This window comes from Tinamus guttatus, unplaced genomic scaffold (genome assembly GCF_059628265.1).
Source record: "Tinamus guttatus ecotype Peru unplaced genomic scaffold, ASM5962826v1 Tinamus_guttatus_pri_ptg000327l, whole genome shotgun sequence".
NCBI lineage: Eukaryota > Metazoa > Chordata > Aves > Tinamiformes > Tinamidae > Tinamus > Tinamus guttatus.
In genome coordinates this window covers 9,713,235-9,738,518 of record NW_028288861.1, presented here as the reverse complement: position 1 = coordinate 9,738,518, position 25,284 = coordinate 9,713,235, and the positions used below count along the sequence as shown (strand labels likewise).

Below are 25,284 nucleotides of genomic sequence, written 5' to 3'. Positions count from 1 at the left end.
GGGATATGGAGACGCTTCCCTCACTTAAAATTGTCTTAAATCCTAGATGGAGTAGAGGGGGCAAAACAAACAAGGAAGGGAACATCAGGTGCAACCTCCTGGTAGCTAAATCAGGGTGGGATCAAGTGAGGAACTGTTTCTTGATTCACTCTCAATAAATAAAACCAGATGATGCCAAGGGAAATGATTGGGTAACAGTTTCCAGCTACTCAAGAGGATGAACACTGTAAGGGGAAGGGAAAACACAGGGTGTTACCAGAGTTGGAAAAGAAGAGGAAGATGAGAGGAAATGAAAACAAGGAAATTTGTTCAGTGCTGAATATTCCTGTCCTTCAAAGCAATATGAAGGAGCTCAGCAGCAGAGAAGATGCACGCATGGGAGCCACTCGCCTCAGTGTCCGTATCCCATCCTGCAATACATGGAGCTGAAAGAAGCATGGAGTCCACAGGTACAACCAGCAGATAGAACACTGAAAGATACACTGATAAACAGGGGACATTTTTTGGGATGGGTGTCCCAAGCACAGAAGAAAAGATGGAGAAAGCTCAGCTGAGTTTCATTTAGTTCAGCAGCGAGGGTCAAGACAGGATAGCTTCACACAGTCTGCTCCTCCGCGTGGGTGTGCAGGGAAGAAGGGAGCGCAGAGGCAGGCGCTGCTGCTGCAGGGGAGAAATCGTCACATCCACTTTGTAGATGCCAAAGAATCTGGGCTGACATTTTTCTCTTCCCAACAGTCGAATCCCACCCTACCAGCTGCACGTCACAGCTGACCTCCAGTCAGGACCCATCTGAGTCAATGTCAGGAGATTAAGCCCTGCAACAGCAGCTTCTTCCCCTCATACATATGTAACTTCTCTCCTGGCAGGTCACTCCAGCCAGGAGAGCGCAGCAAAGAGGCCCCTTGCTAGAGCCACACAGACGGTCTCCAGCATCCAGCATGTCCCAGCACCCAGAAAGAAGCGTCTAAGAAGCGTCTCCACTGCAATCTCTCTGGAGATCTCAGTAAAACATCCCCTCATCAAACTGACAGAGATCAGTTTCCCTTCTTTAATCTGAGAAGCTTGACCTTCAAAGCACAGCCCTTTTCCCATAGGAACAGGGTGCCTGGAGAGGAGAGAGAGCAACATAATTGATACCTAGGAGTGATTAAATTAGATTGACTAGGAAGTCAGGAAAGACAACAACCATGGGATTACACTGTCAATTCCCCCAAGCTGCAGCAACTATCATAGCATTAGGTCCAATAGTAAGACAGTGGCAGTATTAGCAGTGCCAGTAAGTCATCATCACTAGAAAAGTGCAATTCTACTTTTAAAAGTGCCTGTGCTAAAAAAATAAGAAAAAAAAAAAGGCCCCTTATTACTCAGCAGATCTGTTCCCCTCTGGGTATCAGAGTCAAAGCTGCTGACTTCAGTGAAAAAAAAATATTTGTATAAGTTATTCCAGCTTTTTCCTCTGGTTAGCGCTGCACAGCTCAGCACTCGGAAAGGAAGCTGGAGTCTATTAGCATCCCAGCAGCAACACTGCTATGAGACTGAGCTGGTGTCTCTTCTGATTCGTGTACAATCAATACACTTGTTAAACTGCAATTAGAAGGTCAGATCCTTCTTCTCAGCCCCTCCTCTGCTTTGAGGATGAAAGCAGTAGGTTTCAGCCTCAAAGCAGGTGTGTCACTGGAAGCAGCATCTGGAAACACTGGGCTCATGTGGGTGCTGTTGAAGGTGGCCCTGGGTCTGCTGAACCCTTATGGCTGCGGGAACACGGGCGTCAGAGAGAACCTACGCCGGCTTTCAAGCTGCCAGCTAAAAATAGCAGAGATAGCAGCGAAAAAAAAAAAAAAAGAAAAGAAAAATTTAAGAATATTTGACATGGCATCACGCTGAAATGAATAAAATGACATCCCAGGTGAGGCTGCATGTTGATTAGTCACCATCCGGAGCACATCTCTTTGCTCTCGCAACAGGCAGAAGGAATTACCCCCAACACTACTAAAGGTAATTGCCTTTATCACAACAGTACTGTACTGCATGCGTTTCCCCTGTGCTTGGCTGTGGCTCACCCAGGCTGTGAAGGGAATGAAACTGAGATCATCTGTACATACACTTACATATTCAATTTTTGCCCTTTCCATCGCCAGTTGCTGAGTTTTCCTACTCATCTAAGAGATGAATGAGCATCCATGAGGCAGGGGTGCTGCATTTGTAAATGTCAAACATATTATAAGAAACTAGAGTAAAACAGTCAGTAAAGCTGCTGGATGTCTTGTCTCATTCTAATTTCAAGAAAAAGGAATGTCCTTCCACCTGCAGACTCATTGCCAGCTGTTATTATACTTACCAGGAATGGGGTTACAACATGAAATATTACCATTGCATGGGGAGTCAGGCACACAGCCAGCAAGAAAAGGTACAGAAAGCCTCCATCTCCAGGTTACCTACGCCAACTAGGATCAAAGGACTAGTAAATACTGTATTTAACAGCGATTCAACATGAGAGATTATTTAAAGAGATTTCTGCTCCATTGGGTGTGGAATAATATCCCAACCCGTTTCTTCCACCCACCCCCATAATTCAACAAACATTTAATTTTTTTTTTTAAAAAGAATCCATCTGAGAATCCAGAGGTTTTGGTCTGACTCTCACATGAGCAAAGGTCAATGTTACTTTGTCAAAATGGAGTGAATCTGGTATGACAAGTTAATTCTGGAGAAGAAATATCAAATATAAACACCAGAGATGACACTGCAGTGAAGACAACAGACAAGAGACAATCTTCATCAATGGAATAGATCAAAGATAGCCCATTTCTAGTGCTGGCTAGAAGGTAAATGGCAACCTCAAGAGAAAAGGCCTATCACCAAGATAATCAGTACAAAAGCCAACTGAAAAATAATGCTCCCAGGGAAAAACTGATCAAGATCCTCCAAAGAATCAGACCTTGCAGGTAAAACGCAACACTGTGAATAGTCCCAAAGACAAAAATTGCACACCAGAAAGGACCATAGAGAATCTGCAGTATACCAGATGAGCGTGAAGCAAAGGGATGAGAAGAAATCAGATGCTAGTAGTCTAAAACTAACACTAACTAGCACCTACGGCCTCGTGTTTTCAATACTGAAATATTGATATATTCCACACAGGCCCCACAAAAAAGAATGAAATCACAGTGAAACATGGACTTGAGTGAGGAAGGAAGAGAAAAATGGAAAATGGGATAAATGAGGACTTGGTTTCATCTCTGGAAAAGAGTGCAACTTTCCAGCTCTCAGTAAGGAGTCCATGGCATGAGCTTTGATTTGAGCTTCGAGTACCATCCTCTGCAGGGCAGGGACACAGCACTGTGCGCACAAGCACAAGGCCACAGGCGACAAAAAGAAGAGGCAAGACAGGGGATGCTGGTCCCAACTAGAGAGATGCCTAATAAGTCCTTTTTTAATCATATGCTCGTCATCACTTAAGATTCACTAGCATCCCATAGAAGTCAATCTGAGAGATACACATCTGACTGCTTCTTTGAAGTCCTGACCGTGCACAGAAGCTGCATAAGCTTCTAAATAAACCATAAGTAATTCAGATATTTCAAATTCCTATGCTCTACGGCTTTGCTAGAACTGGGCTCTACCAGTGTGCCTCAACATCTCCATCAGAGGAAGGCTTTGAGCTACATTTGCAACAGCCCCTAGAAAGCACCTCACAGAAATAATATGGGTGGAAACTGCAATTGCCAGAGGGACACAGCATCATCGGACACTCGGAACTCAATCAGAACACAGGATCTGACGTCCCTCTACCCTTAATGGCCATAAAGCAATCCAGATCCTAACTTTATGTCTTCTAAAATCCATCAAATCCAAAGTTCTGCACTCTTTACTCCCAAATCTTCATGACATTGCTCAATCATGACCCAGACAGAAGACACTGCTCCAATACCAACTTTTAGCTGCAGAACCCTGAAGACCTCCCTTCCATATGGCAGTATAGAGACCCAAGCCCATCTTGGCACATGATACCAGGAAAGAAAAAGCTCGATGTACAAACACACATGTCTGGAAACTTTTTCCTTACTCTCCTCCCAGTTTTGCGAATGTCCACCACCTCCAACAAAATATGTGTTGGCTTACAGAGGAGTACATGTTTCTAGCAGTTATCTGGGAGCTCTTGGATTTTACTGTTCATTTGTCTGAAAGAAGGGAAAGAAGTCTCCTCCATTGGCTTATTAATCTGTCATGACGAGAGTCTTCATAATTAGTTTGTCCCTAACAGTTGCTTTGTAATGGTAGCAAGAGAATATTTCAGGAATGGCAATTACCTCTGGTGTCAAAATGATGAGGAAAACAAATGTTCAACCATCAACAAAACGCAGCGCCTTTTCCCCTCCCTCCTGATGGTGGGTGACAGCACTGCACATTGGAATTACAGTGCGGTTAATTACCAGGCATGTTGCAATTGAGAATTCATTTCCCATCTTGAGATGAAACTTGTCGAGCAACACAGGTGGAAGGGGCAGCATCTGCCACCAGGGTGAGGGCTGGAGGGGAGTGGTCTTTTCTATACATTGCTTCATCTTCAATTAACTGAACACATGTCCAACAATTAAAAACAGTGAACATTTTTTGTAGACTTTTAAAGGAATCTGCTTTCAATAATTGCAAGTATATCTCACAATTTCAATGATTTTCTTAAATAAAGAGGCCCCAAAACAAAAGGAGAGAAGCAGTCTTTTTTGCTTTTGCTTTATTGAAATTTAATATCCTACGAATAAAAAAAAACCCCACAAGCCTACATTAGGCCATCAATATTAATATGGCATATAATGGGTTTCTATCCTCTGTGCAGATGAGCAGATAGCTCAAGAATTTATTGGGCTGTGAGCTCCATCAGCCTTTGGCATGTTAAGGAACCTGATATACAAACAGTTTTGGAGTGGGATCTCCGGGAAGACACTAAGACACAGGTAGTGTGGGGCTCATCTCTCCAGTGAGAACCAAGCTCTGCTATCCCTGAAAATCCTACTCCAGAAAGGGACTGGGAAAGGGGAATCTGCTGGCTTGGTGGCCCGTGACAGAAGTATGCAGAGCCTTGGACTGGGTGAGCTGTCCTGCCTGGAGACAGGGCTGAATCTGCCCTCAGCCTGCACACAGCCCACAGGCACATGTGTGAAACTGCTTCTGCCTGGGTTGGGCTTGGTCCTGAGCCATCTTGCTCTTGCTGCCCTGAAGTGAAACTGCAGGTTTAAAGAATCAAGCATCACCTTTGCTCCTGGTACAGAGTCAATCCCAACCTGGGCCTCTGAGGCCAGTAGAGGCTAAGGGAAGCTGAGGATGGATCTAACCCTTGCTGGTCACGGAGGCAGGAGCTGGCACAACTCTCAGGGCCCTTCACGCGCATCAGGTTGCAGATGTCTCTCAGCTTGGAGCATGCAGTCCAGCACAAGCACTGGCTCACAGGGAGCAAAGCATGTTTCCAGCTGGCGGCCCTCCTATGCAAGGGGAGACCCTTATCAGACCCATTTCTCACTCCCCATGCTTAGGAGACAACATTTCACTATAACCTGTTCCTTAGTCAAGGATCACCAGTCCATATACTGGCAGTGAATAACTCTCAGTTCAGACTCTGCCACACCAAAGCCTTGGCTTATTGCAAGAAGTAGAAGTAGAAGTAAAGCAGCAGACACAAAGCAGGAGAGGAGAAACAGAGCAGGCAATACTAGCACACCAGAAATTAAACAGCTCCTCTGGGCTCTGCCTACCCTGCTGCCTGATGGTAAACACAAAGCAAAGGGCCCCAGGGAGGAAAGTGCATCTATCTCCCTTACTTACCTCTCCTGGCAACCCTACAATAAACACATGAGACTGCAAAACACGCTGCCCTTCAGCAATCCGGCGAAAACCTACTCATGTTCAGGGGAAACAGCAGTGGCTAACATCTCAGGAAAAGAAATACAGTAACAAAACTAGAGAACAGCGAGCAACTCACCAGAGCAGCCCTACAATAAGGCACAGGCTGCACATTTACGGAGCTGACAGGCAAACCAAAACCAATACATTTTCAAACAGAAACTGCAGGGGCAGTAGGCTCACTTTAGGAGCTGTTTTTCCAAAAAACAATTCTGCTGGTGACCTTTTCAGTGAATTTACCTTTAAATTCAGCAAAGCTGGCAAGCCAGTAAACAGATGAAGGCTTTGCAGAGAACACTTCATAAAGTGTTGTGCATAGGTGTGTATGTGCAGCCTCACAGGCTGATGCATTGTTGACGTGGGGCTAGGAACAGAGTGGAAGCTGTATAAAGTTGACCCTTGTCACTATGTTTATCTGCTCCCTGTGGGTCCCTCCCAGGTCACAACAGCTCAGTACACTGACAAAAACAAGTTGTTACTGGTGTCAGACCTGCCAAAATGATCCTGCTGCAAAGGAAGGCGCAGCACATGGCTCTGAGCAGTGCCTCATCAGCAGAATCTGCACTCACTAAGGCAGGACTTTCCGGAAAAAAAAAAAAAAAAAAAAAGAGAGAAGATCTGTAGAGAGAAATTTCAAACCATGTTGTGGGACTCAAATTTGGCATAACTAGACCATGCTCTTCCTCTGAAGCCATCTTTGAACCTTTGTTTCTTTCTTGGATGTGGCTCTTTGAACAGATTCAGTCACACCCTGAACACTTAGGCACACATCTGCAAGCAGACAGACGTGCCTGTCCTCATGCACAAAAATGTACATGTACATATGCTAACACCAACAGATTCCTAGGCAGGACCTGCAAACAATTTCCCCAGTCAATAAAGGAAGGGATAGCTACAAAACCTTGCACTGAGCTGTACATTTTGCTGTGTCCCTGAACTAAATCAGCAGCTGCTCCAATCCAGAAAACTTATCTCCCCTTTTTCTAGGCCCTAAAGAGGCTTCTCCAGCCTAACGGAACCCTGCCTGGCCCTCAGGCATTGGATGGAAGAGGAAATCAGAGTTCCCTTTGCAGACACCTTCTCCTCAAGTGTGCAAATTAGGTGAGGGCTTGTCTGGATCCACTAAGAAGTCTTCAGCCCTGTCAAGAACTTCAGAGGAGTGTTTGCAAGACATTGCCCACTGCAGCAATTCCCTTCGTACTGACTTAACAGCCTAAATGAAGACACTGGCTTGACAGGTAAGATAATTGTGCGTTACCCTCCAGCACATTCTTTTATCAGATACACTTTAGGGAGAATATGATAAGGTCACTGGTTTAGCAGAGCAAATCTACAGTATTCAGTCCTGCTTTACAATTCCAGCCTGCCCGATATGTGAAATATCCTCCTCTGCACCACCAGCCTTTTCATCCCTGTACCTACATCTCTGTGCTCCTAACCTGCATCCTTCAGAGGCTGGAGTTTTATTCCAAGTTAACTAGAGTATCCTTTGGAAGGGGAACAGAATCCTCAATGTGAGTCTTGACAGGGACTCAAAGGACAAACTATACATAGCATCTGAGAAGCCCACTTTACCCTTGCAAGCACTGATGTGTCTCAAACACCAACTGAGGGTTTTATGTATCTATTCCTCCCTCTCTCAGATAAAATTACTGCAATTCTTAAGCCAGCTCTCTTTCCGCTTTTAAAATAGGTAAAACACTGGATACCTGTCAGCTCTATTGATTTTAAAGGCAGCCTTTAACAACCAAGTTATGTAAACTGGCCAAGAGGTCAAGGCTACTTAGTCTTTCATTAACATAACAACTGTACATGGTGATTCAAAGCCAATGGGACCAGCCTTAAATTACTTATAGTGGCATCCTAAGCAATTTCCACTTCCTTGCCATTTCCTTCCATCTTTTCTCAGGCTTTCAACCTCTTGATAAATCCTGCATGCCTATCTACTAGCACAATCTTCATCAAGGGTGAAAAACCTAGATAAAGAAATAAATTTCAACGATGAGCTTTTCAGAGCAGATGCTGTCTCTTGCCAAGCCTCTGACTTCACACTGTTGAATGTTCACTTCACGTTGTGACTCAAAGTGTAGACGAAACATTAAATAAAACAAGATTCTCTACTTTCCAGTTGTTCTTTACATAGTGCTCCTCATGATACAGGTTCCTTGCTCTCTAAATCCTTCAAGAGCTTTTTTGTGGCTTTCTCAATGCATCTGGTTGAGATGTTCCTCACACAGTTTTCTATCTATTATATACCCTTCAGAAACTGCAAGCAAAACAAGTAAGGAGGTCTTCTGGGATTTTGATGAGAATAGACTGCCCCACATGAAGGAGGGAACCTTAAATGCTCCCAAGGTGCCGAGCTTCACTTCTGCTTGGGTTGGTGCTGGACAGACGCAGGACCAGTCGGGCAACCCTTTGCCTGACACCTCACACACATGCTCCTGGAGTCTGGAGCACATCAGAGATGAGGGTGCCTGGCCAGGAAGAAATGTGCAGATTAAATAAGACAACACCTATTTCCCCTCACATCTCTCCTCCTTCCTCCTCCAAAAATGTGGAGATGGCCCACTTCTCTGAATAAGTAACTACAGGACTGAAGAACATCCTATTTCACAGGCCCACATCCCAAAGAGTGGACAGTCCTAATGCTACAAAATTAAAACCTAGAGATGCTGTGGCCATAACGTTCAGCTGACACCACTCTAGAAAGGAGAGGGAGGAAAAGGAAGTGTCTTATAATTAGAAGATTTATTTTGCAGCTTGTTTTATGTTTTCAACGCAAAGCTTTCATGCTTTATGTGTTGGCAGGAAGTTTGCTAGACAGCAGTGCTCAAATGTAGAGTCATCAAACCACCAGCTGGCCCTGCCAGTAGCTTTTTTAGACTGCATTAGCATCGACCATGCCTTTTAGATGAAGAGATATCCTGGGGAGCAAATAATAGGGCAACCTCACATGATCAGCTCAGAGACTGTGGATGGACTACGAAGCTTTTCACCTATCTATTCCTGGTACCCATTCAGCTTGGTGACAGATAGTCACTGCCACCTAATGGCTATTCAGTGTCGCATAGGAGCTCATTTGATTCCTCTCATTCCAGTTCATCACAGATTGAGGCTCAGCCAAGGAGAGCCAACAGTTGATGCACTAGCCCCACAGCAAAGGGCAAGCACAGCCATCCAAGGCCGCAGGGACAGAAATAGCCACCTCCTTCAGCTCTCGGAGCAAACACATTAGTAAGGAACTTCTCTCTGAGAAACTCCTGTTCCTGAAGCTGCTGCAGAGCAGAGCAGCCCATAGTCCCAAGTCAGAGATGCTTTTCTGCAGGAGGGCCATGGAGAGCTCCCAGGGACTTTCCTCTGCAGACACAGTCCAGCTCCATCACAAAGAAAATATTTCAGGACATTGCTTTCTGTTATTTAAGGCACACAGTATTACTGAATCACGAGGGAGGGCCAAAGGCACAGGCTCTTTTTCTAGTCTGAGCTACTCAGAAATTGCAGGCTATTTTTGAAAAACACATGTACACCCACTCATCCTCTTTTCAGGGGCAGCAGGCTCCTTCAGTCAGGCAAATGTACTGTGAGACAAAGCTCTTCTTTGAAAACACCCACCTTACTGTGAAAGCAAATGTTATGGATGCTGGGAAAAGCCTCCCAGGAGCAAGCAAACATATTCTGTAGGATGATGGCATAAGGTTGCAGCTTTCAAATAATTGCCCAGGTACCAACAGCCCCAAATCCAGCAGTTTGAATAAGAATATTCCAGCTTTGCTCTCAAAAGGAAGAATGTTAATTAACCTCCCCAAATGGCTTTTCCCTGACAAAGTAATTTCATAGCCAACATAGTTAACTCAAGAACAGATTCCTGCTGTCTCCTGAGACATCCTGACAGGAGATCTTTTCTCTCCCCTCCATTAAAAATATACCAATATCCACGTTTTCAGCAGAAATTTTTGTCTTACGTAAGAACCCAAAAGAAGCAATGCCCTGATCAAGATCTGCATCTATGCCCACTAGTGCTGAAATCCACAAGACGACCTATTGGAATCTTCCTCCTAACCAACTTAGAAGCCCACAGATACCAGCCCTTAAACGAATTGTGTGCTGTGAGATACCTCCTGGCTGGCAGCAGGATCAGCAGAAACTGGTGCCAGAAATGTGCTCCCCGGGCCAACGAAGACATCCAGGTGCTGGATGATGTCAGGTGCCAGTGATAAGCAGCACAGTGGAAATGTCACCAAGAAGGCTCAGCTGAGATCAGACAAACCACTTCAGGAGACAGGGGAATGTATGAGGGATGCAACCTTTCACAGAAAAAAAAAAGTGGTTTCTTGATGAAGTAATAAGGAAGAAGAGTCACGTTTGGGAAATAGTGCACCGTCCTCCTTCCTCCTCTGATCCACAGTACAAGCAGGGCAGAAGCAGGAAGAAATGCCCAGGCTTACACATGCACAGACAGTTGTAACCATTTAATGAACCAGAGGTGAAGACAAGAAAGCTCAGGTCTCCCCCAGCACTCCTGACACAGAACCTACAGACATCCTAGGAAGCATCCAGTGTCTTGGGCTTAATGATGGTTTACCACTGGCTTTCACATCATGACATTACCATTGTATGCAGGGAAAGGGCAGACAACCCAGGACAGGTTCCCTAACCCTAAGAAAAGTCAAATTACTCATATGGTCCAGCCACCAGTGGTATAATGAGACTGTAAAGGACATAAAGCAGGGTCATTTGAGCAGGGTCACTCCTATTACAGGCAGTGACAGGAATGGGAACAATAAAGGGAAAAAAGTTTTTTTTTTCCCCCATGGTTGCTGAGTAAGGGCTGCGAGTACCATCATGAAGATGTCTTCTCTTATTTCCTGACTGAGGGAAGAGGCAGAGAGAGGCAGAAGTGCCAAATATACATTGCCAAACCCAGAGGATGTAGGGCAAAATTTCATCTCCTCGCAGAAAATCATAAATATTTCTCCAATTTGCTGGCCATAAAAAGGTGCTGAGAACTATCTGGCTGAGAGCATTAGCAACAAAAGTGGCCCTGAGGCACAGAAAAACAGAGTGAGATTGAAGAGGGTTCCTAGGAGCTAAGTGGGAACCTGGCTAAGGGCCCCTGGGGAACCTATTTCCTTTTAATCTGCTTAACTGTTTGCTAATGACTATGTCCCTGTTTGGCCTCAACAGGCTCAAGGACTGGAGCTACTGATGAGGTTTCCTGTCTCCCATCTGAGCCTATGAGCAATGTGGAGGTTCCAGTTCAATGTTTGACTGGAATTCATGGAGACTGAGTGGAGCTTTATCATTTGCATTTGAGTAGCGCCTATCAGAGTGTTGAGTACCAGGAGGAGATACCCAGAAAGGAGGGCTTTTCCACTCTCAGCAGCAAGCCTGACCCAAGCACCACCAGCATCCAAGCAGCTGCACCACCTCCCTCGCCAGAGACAAAGCAGCTGCATACAGACCTGCCCACACTATCTGTATCCTGTGGTCTCCAAGTCCCTGCTCAACAGAATCTGTGGTCTAAGGTCAGCATCAAAATGTAGGTGGAAATCAGTAACTGATTCATATACACATTTAAAAGAAAATTCCAAGCGCTCAGCACACAAATGGGAGGTTAATTTGGCCTCACTGGGAGGACTGAAAACTGAGAAGGACAATGAATACCTGGGAACACCGGAGATGTATTCAGGACAGAATAGCTGTCCTGGCTGGACAGCAGCAGTGGGATGAGCAGCCTTCACACATTGCATACTCTTGCCAGAGACTCTTGCTGGCCCCATCCTGTGACTAACCTTTAGTACCCACTCCAGTGGGAGAACTTCTTGCCCTGAAGTGACTTGTGCAAACCTACCAAACTCAGCTCCCAGAGACTGGTGACAGAGCTCCAAGATGGTATAAAGCTTGATTGCCATCTTCTTGGAGCTAGACTGCGACAAAGGGTTTGCCAAGCAATTCTCCAGGCCCACTTGAAGGAGTCTCTAAACACAGAAGTTATTCTCCTCTGCAAAGGTGACACTTTGCTGGCATATCCACTGCAGTGAGATTGCTAGAGAGCCCACAAGCTCTGCTTCTGTCAGGCTTAGTGGTGTCCCTCAAAACCACCTGCCAACAGCAGGACAAACCAGGATGCTCAACACACTGAAGTTTTCCCAACTCATGCTATGCCTATACTTACTTCCTCCTATTTGTCTCCCAGCTCAATTCTCTTTAGGGTTCCAAAGGCTCAAGGCTAGTGTTGGCCATGCCACAAGACCCTCTTGTGTCACACTGACATGTGCCGCTGGTCACCAGCTCTCCCACCCGCAGGGGCTGACTCCGCTTGTGCCAGCTGCCAACAGGGTCCACACAGCTTTCTGCAGTGCCAGCAGCCGGGGCCCTTTCAAGCTGCCTGGAGCAGGAATCGACAAACCATCAGACTTGTGTGACAGAGGTTAATGAGGCCATGGAGACATGCAGCAAAGGTCAGGAATGTGCACAGACTGCTGGGAGCCGCTTCCAGATGACAAGCTCTACACAGCACCGACAGCTCCGTAGCTTTGGCTTCGTTTGAGAAAGCTGCAGGCAGCTTTTCTGCAGAGCAGGTGTCAAAGGCAGGGGTTCCCAATAGACCTCTGGAGGCACTGAAAGTACCAGAGTGACAGCTCTGGAGTCTGGAAGTTGCTGATCCCCACAACAGCCCAAACCAGCTTCCTTTGCCAGACCTGCCTGGAAGGGATCTGCTCTACATAAGGAAGTTCACAATCACCAGAACTGGCACTGCCAGGAACAGAGGTAACAGTGCTTATTGCAACGGATTTGTCCCACGCACCCTAGCCCAACAAGAACTCTCCTGAAAACTCACCAATTCATCCCACTGACTGTAAAGACCTCTCACAACTGGCCAAGATTTTCAGTCTCCTAGTCACGAAGTGTAAGGAGGAGCCCCAAATGTGTGTGCCCTGGGGCACTTGCAGAGCGTGCAGAAACCTCGGCAGACAGAAGGTGAAGCTCCAGACTCTAGTGCATCTGCCCTCAGTCCGTGCTAGGGCAGCAATGCTACTCACTCAGCGGGAGACAGCCCAACAACTTCCTATCTTTAGACAGGAGGAGAGGATGAGAACAAGCTCAGGGAAGACGCCCTTCGTCCTATCCCAAATACTCTTAATTAAGATTATGCTGATGATGTCGATTCCCTGTCAGAAGATTATTAAAACCTGCTGGAGCCCAATGCCACAGATTTCTATCTCTGGACTGTCTGAATCAGCATGGCTGGTGCAGGCCTTGGCACAAGGCATGAAATGGCACTCACCACAAGCCAGTCCCACTACTGTTCCCACCCAGTCTGCCAGGCCCTGGATAACACTACTCCGTGCAATGCAGGTACACCAGTGGCCTGAATCTTACATGCACTACACAGGGAAATGAGGTTAAACACCTTACTCCAGACATACTGCACAGTCTGGCATAATTCAGCTCCAGCTTGCTTTCCCACCTGAAAGAGTCCCTAAGCCAGAATAGCAAGGAGACACTGGCTATGCGAAGTGCACTCACAAAACACAGTGCTTTTCATACCAAAGTGTTGCAAGGTCGTGTAGGGCTGGAGCGAAAAGCAGGAAGATTGGAGCACAGACTGAGGGACAGAGCAGAGGTGCCTTCTTTTGTATCATACTTCTCACTAGAAATGCTTTTTCTGTTCATGTTAACTGGTAACACCAAAAGACAGTACAAGACAACCTTGCAGTGAAGTGTTTGCCCCATTACTTCTGATTTCTTCAGAGATCTTCTACAAGCCTGATTCATCCCAGTGAACTCCTCTCCACCATACTTCTACTTAAATCCTTTAACCTTCATTTTACAGCCATTACCTAACAAGAAGCAGGATAAGGCACCACTGGCAAGCCCCTCTCAGCAGCTGACCTGCACACGTCCAGCGTGGGCAGCCAGGAACAGGGCAGGACAGAGCCCAACCCCATCTCCCCTCCTACATGGAGAACCTCCATCTCTAACGGACACAGGCACACACTATATGTGGCCACCTTTAATGAGGGACCTTCTCCATAGCTCCTGCAAGAATCATTTCCACTGTGCAGACAGTTGTCTCTGTTGTTACCAACCAGCAGGACAGAGTTCAGTGCTTCACCACCTACTTGGGACTTGAGGAAGTTGTACTCCTCCGATCCATACGGGACACTCCGGAGCGAGGTCAGGTAGTCATAGGTGATAACCGCTGTCTGCAGATGAAACCAGAAAGAGTCAGAAAGCTCTGCAGTTGTTTTGGACAAAACAACTACCACAGGGACTGCAGCCCATCCTGTGATGGGACACTAGCCCTGCTGTCACCCTACACCCACAACATGGCAAGTGGGCAGAAAAAGCACACAAAGCACAATCATAGTACCCCGGAAAGCCAAAGAGGCAATGGGATCAAATCTGTTTGGGGACAAAGGTGCTGAAACTGACAGCTGGGAAGTAGTCAAGAGCTCAAAGATGCCTCTATTTAAAAGAGGATCAAGCTGGGAAAGCAGTTTCAAACAGATATAGGCTTTCCTTCTGGAGCTGAACTTTCTTGCACTTCCTTTTTTCAGGATTTAAAAATTTTTCTCTGGCTTTTCGGGCTTGCTTGCCCCTGGTGAACTCAGGAGCTGCACAGCTACACAGAAACACATTCAGAAGAAAAATCTTTCAAAGCATTATTTCCAAGTCAAAGAACAACTTGGAAATGGAGGGAGGTTCAAATCAGCCCTGGGTGAAGGCTTGAGATTGTTCTTATTTTATTTCTGGTCCATGAGGGTAATTATCACCTCCAACTTGAAAAGAAACTGCTAACAGATTGGCCTGTATTACAGAGGAAGAAGAAATTAATTAAGCAGTTGCTAATTACATCGTAATCTTAAACACTAAATTAGTATTATGATGATCCTGATAGGCAACTCTGACATTGCCAAATTGCTGCTAGTGTCTGAGATGCATTCCAGCTACAGCACACAATGTTCATTTGACGTGCTCTGAAACAGCTGGGGACCCTCAGAGAAGTTCAGCAAACGCAAAACTGCCTTGCCAGGTTTCTAGCTCTACCAGAACACAGAAAGCATCTGAAATCTGATGCTGCCCAGACCACAGACTTCACTCTCATCTAAGATTAGTGCTGTCTACAGAATGAGGCCGTGTCTTAGGAACATAAAAAGGCTTACAAGCTCATCCAATTCCTTACATTTTATATGCCATTTATTTGCCATATTATTTCTTAAGTTGATCTTCTATCAATCCAGTGTTAAATATGCCAAAGATGTGGGCTTCCACTTTGCCTCATTTAATTCTCAACTCCTTACACGCTTTCCATCACTCCTAAAACTACCCTCAGGTTTTGTGAGGTCCTGGCACAACATTCCTTCTGAATAACTGTTTACCCACACATTAGCAAGTGCCAGTTCCCTAAACTGAGGCTCAAGAAGACTTTTTCTATTAGGACACTTCGACAGGCCTCTTGGGAAATTCTGCAAAGAACAAATGAGCATGATTAAAACAAGAGCAAACTCAAATCTTTCCGATCAAACCCAGATCAAACTTGTCTGGAGGCCTGAGAATGCAGTTCTAGGTCAAGTTTTTTGATTTCTATGTGTTCTTTTATTCCCTTTTTTCTTTTCTTTTTTTTGGCTACATCATGACTTGTCTTAATTTTTTTTGCATCTGCTGCTGCTGAATTTAGCTCTAAGAATTGCAGTCTACTAATTACAGCCTGCTTTTGGCTGGATATAGTCCAAAGATTGAGTTAAGCATCCAAGCAAGGAGCCTTGTCACAGTTAGATTGAAGGGCAGACTCTACAGACCCATGTAGATACCACCCCTCCCCAACGTAACTTGTTTGCTACCCAATCTCAGCTATCATTTACAAAAGAACAGTCCAGGGAGCTGAGAACTTCTTAGCAATGAACATGTCTGCCCTGTTGGCTTCACCCACCCTATTCCATTGTGAAGAATGAAATCTGCCTGTCCATCATAAAGCAGACCCCAGGCTGGGAAGAGAGAGGTCGCTGGTGCAGAGAAACTAAAGAATCTCTCAGAAACAATCATCTGTCCCATATGTTAGAAGGAACAGAGAATTCGAAAGGAAACAGAAAATTCCTTTTTCGAAAGCAAACACACATGGTGCACTCTGGCCAAAACTGCTATCGCCTGCTAAAGTCCGTATTTCTGCCTTTACCTTTTCAAAACAAGTATTCATTCCCCATGATTCCTGGTGCAGCCTGCACATACAAATGGCATGGCTCTCGAGCCAATGAGGCTTTGCTTCTTCCTGCACCTGCCCTCAGGAGCTGGCTCCCCGTAAAACCCATTAACGAAGTGCTTAGAGCTTGTCAGATAGGCAGGCAGACAGCTGCTCGGCGCTGGGGCCGGGAAGCGACAGGGAGCGTGGCCTGAAGTGACAGAGGCATCACACAAGTGATGCTGCCTCCCACCGGCCTCCCCTCTGCTTTGTTCTCTACTCCTCATGGAATCTCATGAAACATCCCCATGAAACATCCTCATTCATGAAACTCCTCATGAAACATCCCCACAAAGCCTCCTCCAAACCGAACATCCTGATCCTTTAGATCAAATGTTCTAGTGTAACAAATAGCATCTACAAACATGATGGTCTGGTCACTGTTAAAAGCAACAGGACCATGTAGCCAGGTACCTGACGTTAGATCAATATACGTGTGTGCCCAAGTGAGCCCTAGTTCTGAAGGTCCCAACCCATCCACAGGGAAAGTTCTCTACAGACCAGCATTCCAGTCTATTTATTTCTAAAATGTGTAAATGATAGCTCTATTCCTTCCATGTTTTCACCTCTTTTCTCCCCACTGTCTCAAAAATGTGAAGAGCTCCTCATTGCTAGTCCAAATCTTGGGGCCAGCTGCTGAACAGAAATGTAGAGAGGCAATATAAAAAATTCCAAGTTCTTGTGAACTTCAATTCTTAATTCTTAAATTCTCTTTTTCACCTAAGAATCCTCCTTCACGTTACTAGGACAAAACTTACTGTGGCAATGGCCCGGCCCACACGAACAACCCCAAAATCATTGGGATCCAGGAACTTGTTGCCATATAGGTAAATGCCAGTGGTGGCCGCTGCGAAGGAGGCAAGTTTCAAGATCTTTCTTGCCATGACTGATAATCCCTGCAGAGACACAAAACAGCAACAGTTCCATCTGAGACACAGTGATCCAATGTTTAGAGCCACACACAACTTAAAAGTCCACATTTTAGTTTCTGCTCCACTAACAATTCACTGCCCCCGCCAGGAGCTCCAAGCAATGTGGCAGCAGTGAACACAAGCTGCTCTGCTCTAACTCCATTGCTGTTTCTATCTCAACTGTTCTAGAGGCCACAAACGCCCAAAAGAGCATCCTGTTGTGCTACACCATGTGCAACCACAACAGAACTTTTCTCCATGCACCAACATGCAGGCAGCAACAGGCAAGCAACAAGAAACAAAGCAGCACATGATCAGCAGAAGTTAGTTCTGCACATAACAGTACACTGCCCCTTCACCAAAGTATTTTGAATGTATGATGGCCTGTGGGGACTTTAAGGAAATGCTAGAAGATAAAACAGGGTTTAAAGGAAGCTCTTTCAACATCAGAGAGCACAAAACTTCTTGGACACTGCCAGGCTCACGGTGGAGGCTCCTCAGTATGAACAGCCCCCGAATGCTGGAGCAAAGGCGATGCCTCACTGGAGGCTGCGTCTGACCCAGCAATGGGCAGCAGACGCTGCACGACGCGCAGGGGACGCACAGGGCACCCGATCGGAGCGACCAAGCAGGACTCGGTCACAGTCACTGTCCCCTGCAAGCGCAAGTGCTGGACAGCCTACACCAGGACTGTTCATTATTTACAGGCTAGAAGATAGTGCAAGCATCGAATTCATGCGATACAGGCTGATTCCTCATCACTGTGGAGGATGAGGAAACCTTTTGAAAACAGTTCATAGTAACATAAACAGCCAAACAGGCCAATATAACACAAGAGGCGGCTGCACATGAACTTTGGCCAATCTTTATTATTCCCTTACAAGTTCTAGGTTAACTCTGAGACAGAAAAGCCAAGACACATGGCACCAGTCCCAGACAGAGCAACCTGCGCCACCCGGTGCCTTCCTCCCTAGGAAGGGCTCTCTGGTCAATGGGGACTTCTCTGAGCCCAAGACCAAACTTGGAGAAAATAAACCCAAAAGAGCAGCACTGCCAAGGAGGCCGCCCTCCTCCGGTCACGGTGTGGAGATGTGTGGGGCTTCCTGCAAGAGGACCCATCTCCATCGCTTTCATGCAGGCATTTAGCATAACCTCTGCGTCCTTCAGCAGAGGCTCGACAGGCTTTCAATTAAAACGCTTCTGTTCCTTGTAAGGCTTTGCAAAATTCAATTTACTGGAAAATCAGAGGAACTAACATTTTTTCCCTTTCGCCCACCCACTGGCACCTGGGGACACAGGGGCTGCGGTGACACCGCGCCCGCCGCCGGCTCCGCGCGCGCCGCGACGCCGCCCCCGGAGCAGCCGCGGGACCGGGAGCCCAGGGCGCCCGCCGGGCCGCGGGGAAGCGCCGGCAGCAGCGCTCGGGCCCCGCAGCGGCCCCCGCTGGCCCCTACGCAGCCCGCGGCCTCCCCCGCCGCCGGCGCTCGGGGCCGCCACTTACCGCCTCGCCGGAGCCCTTTCCCCCGCAGGCCGAGCCGCCTTTCCCCCCCGCCTCGCACATGGTACGGCCCTCCCCCGCGCGGCATGCTGGGACTTGTAGTGTGCGGCCCGGCAGCGTCCGCAGCGCCGACTCCTGGGCGAGACCACGGGAGCGCGGCCAGGGGGGAGCCCTGCGCGGGCTGCGCCCCTCGGGCTGCGGCTGCACTGGGCCCCTCGCTGTACCCTCACCGTGAGAAGTGATAATGATGATCGATGTTACCGTATTCAAGGTTCAATGCGAAACCGATCTCTCCACCAAGCCATCTTCAAATAAAGATGATAATAAAAGGCAAATGAACAGAGGCATAGGACTTTCTGCCTTGCTTGGGAGAGAAGGAACCATGCAGGGAATGAAAAATGCTGCTGAACTCTCAAAAATGGCATAAGGCATTTACATTCTCTGGAATATACATCTAACTTGACAGTTGCCCATGTGAAACTTGGCATTTATGATTTAACTTCCTTCCTTAAGGTTGATTTCCAGTCATATCTTTCTGGTAAAGATAACTTAAAAATTAATAATACCTGGGAAAACATGCTGGAATAATTATTTAGGATGGAGTTTAGGACAGAGCTACCACAATGAATCCTTGGACAAATACTTTTAAAGGATGCAAGAAATGAAAAGAGAATGAGACCAAACAAATCTTAATTAACCTTTCAGGGTTATGGTTTCAAAGAGGATTCAGAAGACACTGAAATAAAATTAGGAAGGCATCACTACATTGACTCTGTTTCCATTCATATTTATGAGAAAACAGTTGTATTTAAAAATGTAGAGACAAGATTTTAAAAAGTGGGGGCAGGGGAAGAATTTACAAACACACAAGATCATGGAGCAGCTTCTAGAAGAAAGAGCAGTACCGGGGACAGTGCTCAGACATCCTAAAGACTGGCCTCCCTTCCATGATGAATTTCTTTTTTTTTTTTTTTTTTATTCCAGTCCTGTAAAGATGACCTGTTCACTTTGTCCCTGGGCAAAGGGACAAATTAAATATTTTTCCCAAAAGCTCATTGCAAGTATTTGTTGGATACTCCCTTTGCTTCCTGTATCTCTGTCTGTCTCCTCTTTTTTCCCCTCCTGACTCACTTTCCTTCTCCGTCCCCTTCAGCAGGCACTAACATGAATGCCTAAAGAACATAAGCTTAGGGGTACTTTGAGAAACAAGGCACCTAGCTGTTATGAAGGACAGAGTTACAGGTAATGACCCTGCCAACACACTGAGGATACAGGTCTTACAGGGCTAGCTGCTGCTGCAGGCCATAGGATGGCCACATTGGCTGCACTTCCATAGGTTTCTTCCCCTTCCTGGACAGATGGGAGCTTCTGAACTGATATCAGTGCAGTGGAGCAGCTCAGCTTGGTTCTTGGACCATAATAAATTATCTAGCGAAGACTCTTTTTTTGGAAATAAGATTTGCAGTTTAGAAGGCAATGTTAAAAAAAGGATGAACAAAAATGAGGAAGATGTGCTAAAAGTACAGCTAGAAAAATGAGAGAGAAATGAACACAGGCTGAACATGAAGTAACCAGTCTGAAACACAAAATAAAATGGGCTTGGAAATGCTGGAAAAAGATCTATCCCTAGATGTATTACAGGCTGTGCAAGTTTTGCTATAGATCTTTTTGCATGTAGGTTTGTGACTTCCATGGATGAGGCTGGTATAGGCTGTAGCAGTGGGAGATCCATTTGAAACCACCACACTACCACATAGCTGAATCCAAAACAGAGCCTGTAACCCCAGCCCTGTCACTGTTTCCTGATGACAGTGCGCTGTTTCTGCCCGGGCTGCTGAACACCAAGCCCAGGATATGAATCCACTGCCTTAACAGATCACAAGCCGGCAGCTTTCCCAGCAAAAGCGGCAGGTGAGCAGCTGGGTTTTACAGGCCTCTCCCGGAGGAGCTAGGCGAGATTGCTTCCCGTGAGTGAAAAAGTCTCTCGCAGCTCTCAGTTAAACAGGCTGAAGCCAGGCCTGCTCTGTGGACAAAAAAGAAGAGGCTTTTGTAGTATAACAATGCCGTGTGCCAAGTGCGCTGGGCAATTATGTAACCAACGCTGAGCCCTTCTATAATTAGAAGCGGCACCTCGTTAGAGTGATCAGAGCTCTTTTGTGTGAGCCTATGCAGGGGTGCACAAGAAAAGTGCTTGGCTCAAATGAAAGATGCTGGCTTGATTTCCCTTTCCCTTTCAACTGGTGAATAAATTAGATCTCAGATTACCGCGAATTGCTGTGACAGAGGAAAAGCATTTCCTTTTGATTTTTTGTTTAACACATTTACATTGCAGGTGTGAGTAATACGAAATGCTGAAACCAACCCACACTCAGCCGCTTTGCCATCCCCAGCCCTGGAGTAGGAAGAACAGCCAGGCCACCTGAACAGAGGACGCTAGCTTTCCCTACAAGGAACCAACCCTCTTTTTTAGATCCCTTTTGGTGTAAAAACTAGAAAGATATCTCAAAAGTATCTCTGACAGCTGACTATTCCTTGACTGTGGTAGTGGGGAGAGAAGGCAGCACAGGGATGGAGACCACACGAGTCTCAGAAAGCAGGTGATAATGGTGATTTTTGTGGTCTCAGAGGACTAGCTTAACAAAAAGGCATCAAAAGATGAGGGAAAAAATGTTACTAGTGCAGTGGGAAGAAGAGCACATTCCAACGGACCCCTCTTCGCTTTTCTGCTTTGTCCTATCATCATGTGGAGAGTCGCCACCACAAATACTGAGGCAGATCCCTGCATCTCCAAACAAGCATAGCTCTAGGAAAGTCAGGGGAACTATGACAATTTGGAGAAGCTGAAGTTCTAGCCAGTGAAATCTCTGAAATTTGAATTTATGAAGTATTTTCTGGTTCTTTTCTGGTTAGGACAGAAGAAATACTACAAAACAAGTGTATTACAGTGGGTAGCTGTGCAAATCAATATGAGAAGCAGGGAACAAAATGACTTCCACAGGATAGTTTAACATGCCCCCACAGGTCTCTTGCTAAACCAAACTCGCCACATTTTTGGTCTATCTTTAAAAGTAGATTGGCAGGCTTTTCCTTATATCAGACTCTGGCAACCATCCGATTTTAGAACAGGACCTTCTTGTAGATCATATTGTACAAAGACAGCATTTGGCTACAACATCTCTCTAAAGAAACATGCCCATTGCCTTAGGCCCCTAGGCCCTATGTGTCAGTAATGAACAATGTCTGAATGTGATGCCAGAAAGTTATGTGCTTCATTTAAAGCTGTGCTTTAGATGTGCTGCCAAATCAAAACCTTCACTTTTCATTACTTCCTGTGAGAATCAAGGTCTTTGCTCTATGTTGTAGCCCCTCCGCTTGGTTTTCTAAAGCTGATGGGGGCTGAAGGATACCCTCCTGCCTCTTGCAGGTTTGGGAAATTTAAAGTAGGTCACCATGTCCTACTTGAACAGAGGATGTGGATCAGCTGGGAGTAGAGTGTTTCTGAAATTAACTTTACAAAACACCGTGGAGTCTAGAAGATACTAGAAGCACATGAGATGACTTCTGCCTTTCTTAGATATGTTACTCTTCCACAAAGCGTAGCAAATAATGCAGATTAAAACAGCCTCCCTTTCAGTCATATCAGATAATACAGACATCTTGAAGAATTTAAAGATTTTTGGCGAAGCACTGATAGACCTTTTGATCTTTTTTTCCCTGCTAGAATTTTTCCTCTCAATGCTGTCTATAATCCCTGAGGAAATGTGAAGTGCAGGGGCTGCTCATGTGGCTGAATTTTTCCATCTATATAAATCTCCTCTTTCTCACTGTTTAGCATCTTACCTGTGGCATAATTTATCCCCTGAGTTGAAGAATATCATTTATTCCGATCCTCTTTTTCTCACAATGTGAGATGATGGTTAGGCATACAGATATCTTATATTAACAATAGCTTATTACATTACTTTGTATTGCCATCTTCATTTGTTACAAGATATTTCACGAAACATTTAATTCTGCATTTGCAAATGTAAAAAGTGCTGAAGTAGAGAAAAAAAAAAGTGCAGAGCATTTAACAGCCTAAATCTACCTCAAAAGACTCCTGGAGTGCATCAGAAATACATATTAAAATATGTGTTTTCCAAATCACTTGTGGTATTTACATCAAATTTTAAAAATCCCTTCTGGTAGGCATGCCGATGATTAAATATCCCTCAGAGCCTCAGCTCCTTACTCACAATACAGAGGACCATTTTGGTGTACTTCTGAAAAGATGAACATAGAAACCTGTTGGCTTGCTGCCCAATAATGCTAAGTAGAAAGGATCATGGTAAAACCAAAATGGAACTAATTCTTCTTTCCTAGATACTGGTTTATAGTTTGGGAAAACAGATTTAAGGATTTCAGAACCATTCCTTGCATAAATGCTTTTTCTTAGGAGGTCTGGCCAGAGCTACCATCTTTGAACAATTGCCAGGTCTGGTTCACGAAAACTCCAAAACTAGGAAATACAAGAAATGCTCCTGAAATGTGAAGTTTCAACTTACTATTTCTATATTAGCCCCCAGAGCTTAGATTTGCCTAAGGCAGGCCTTGTAGCCATGAAAGAGTGTCTAAAGACTTTATATCTTTGACTATAAGATAGTACAAGATGCAAAAGTGAGCACTTCCCATGGTATTCCAAAGGTGAATCATTCTTATTGTTAAATATTTCTGCCTAATGTCTCATTTGAATTTCTCTGATTCCAACTTCCAGTTAGTAGTTCCTGTTATCGGTGCACATCAGACTTCATGTTACTTCACTCAGTGTACTTTTACGTTGAGTGGCTTCTCATGATGATCCTAAATCCTTTTCAGGAACTCTTATCCAGGATAGTACAGTATCCAGGATAGTCTGTACTTAACCCCTAGTTTCTTACTTTCAGCTATAGCAGTTTGCATGATGCAATATTAAAACACAGTTTGTTTGAATGCATCTCATTTACCAAGTAATCTGGTGTGACTCTCCTCTCAGCATTACTGAACATTTTGCCATCCTTTGAGACAACTGCAGATTTTGTGAAGTGGTTTTGTAATGGTTGCCAGATCACCAATGAAGATGTTGACTGGTGTAAATCCTAATATCCCATCCTCAGAAATACCCCTGTTCAGTGTTGAACTCCCACGGATGATCCCTGGCTTTTTGAAATGCCAGCAGTTCTCCACCTCTCTAGCATGTCTCTTCATGTGCTGCGCAGTGCCAAAAAATGTCATGGGAAGAAGAAGACAGAGCTAATAGAAGGTGAATCAGGTCAGGTTCAAGGACAACTGAGTGAGTAATTTTCTTTTGGTCCTGTGGCTAACCCAATACATAAACTAAAGTATTATCCCACTTCAAGGAAATAAAGAGTCCTCTTCTAAATGAAAAGAAGTTTTATTAGAGAAGAAATTAAACGTTCTGGTTTTAAGAATTTTCCACATTAAAAAACAACAACAACAAAAATCCAGTAGCCTAAATTTGACAAAAAACATTGTTTTAAAGCAGGGTTTAAATGTTTCATTTTGAAAATGTTGAAAAAAAAGATGCTGACTTTTCCAATCTTTACACATTTTTTGAGTTCTGAACTTCTCAAAAAATTATTTTTGTTTATCCCAGTAACCATTTCTGACAAGTTAAATCTAAGCATTTTCTCAGTTTGATATGCTGTACGTTCTGCAAGACAGGGACAAGTAGTTATCCACAGCTGGATTGGCAGTCTAAAATAAAAGACTGAGATACATTTATAAATCCATTCGGTTTTGAATATGATTGTAGAGCCCCTTCATGCCATATGGTCCACTCTACCACGCATTAAGAGCCTTACATATTCATAAATTCTAAATTAGCCATCTCAAACATCAAAATTGAACTGCAAAATTAAACTGAAAAAAAAAAATTTCAGAGGAACTGGTGTTGCTTCTAGCCAAACAGCTATAAGCGCCTGCAAACACAAACAGCTTATTGTTTGCAAAGAGGAAAAAGAAAAATTAAAAGAACAAGCAGGGAGCGTGAGGAAACCAACGGAGCATCTCTCAAGTGTTGAAACTGAACCAGATTACTCAGGTACAATTTTACCTTCTGAACAACAATACTGGATGGTGGCTGTCAGACGAACTGTGCTACAAAATAGTTCACCAAGTTGTATATTTACCAAACAGCATTAAATAATATATCACAGCAAAGGAAGAAGGAGAAACATAGACGTAAGAAAGAAAAAAGACATTTTTTCAGCTGAGGCTAGTATCACAGTTAGAGATAAAGATAATGCAAACTTCATATGGTGACAGAATGCTCTTTAATCAGGGGGCAATACTGCCATGTGTGACAATAGCAATTCAGTTGCTAAACAACTGAAGGAGATGGCTACGAGATATGACAGATGAGCTTTGCTTTGGACAATTATTGATAAACAATATATGTCAACATCTTCTATCTTTAGCCTTGTCAGGCCAGTTTTCTCCCAGAGAAAGGGAAATATTTGTCATTCACAGAGCTCACAGAGCTGATGACACAGCTCCTATCACTGCAGTGCAAACCCAAAGTCGGATTCCTACTAAAGTCAGTGTGATTTTGGGCACAGAACTACAGCAGATCTGCCCTTAACATTCCTCTAAATCTCATCCATCCTAGAAATTCTAACAGATTAATTTAGTCTGCAGGACTTTTGTCTGTCTTTTATCTTCCTGCCTCTTACCGTATGGAATGCTTTTATGCA

The 25,284-nt window shown here is 45.0% G+C and overlaps 1 protein-coding gene across 2 annotated transcripts in view; it reads right to left on the bottom strand.

Moving 5' to 3' along the window:
* ADCK1 (aarF domain containing kinase 1) overlaps positions 1-17,037 on the bottom strand; it is a 68,992-nt gene extending 51,955 nt beyond the window's left edge. Inside the window, exons 1-2 of one of the 2 annotated variants that reach the window (XM_088529319.1) lie at positions 16,903-17,037; positions 14,028-14,111 (exon numbers count right to left, since the gene is read on the bottom strand). In XM_088529319.1, the coding sequence (XP_088385445.1) occupies positions 14,028-14,111; positions 16,903-17,028 (210 nt within the window). In that variant the 5' untranslated portion in view covers positions 17,029-17,037. The remainder of the gene's footprint in view (positions 1-14,027; positions 14,112-16,902) is intronic. The other variant, XM_088529318.1, reaches the window with a different exon arrangement.
* Positions 17,038-25,284: the final 8,247 nt, after the last annotated feature.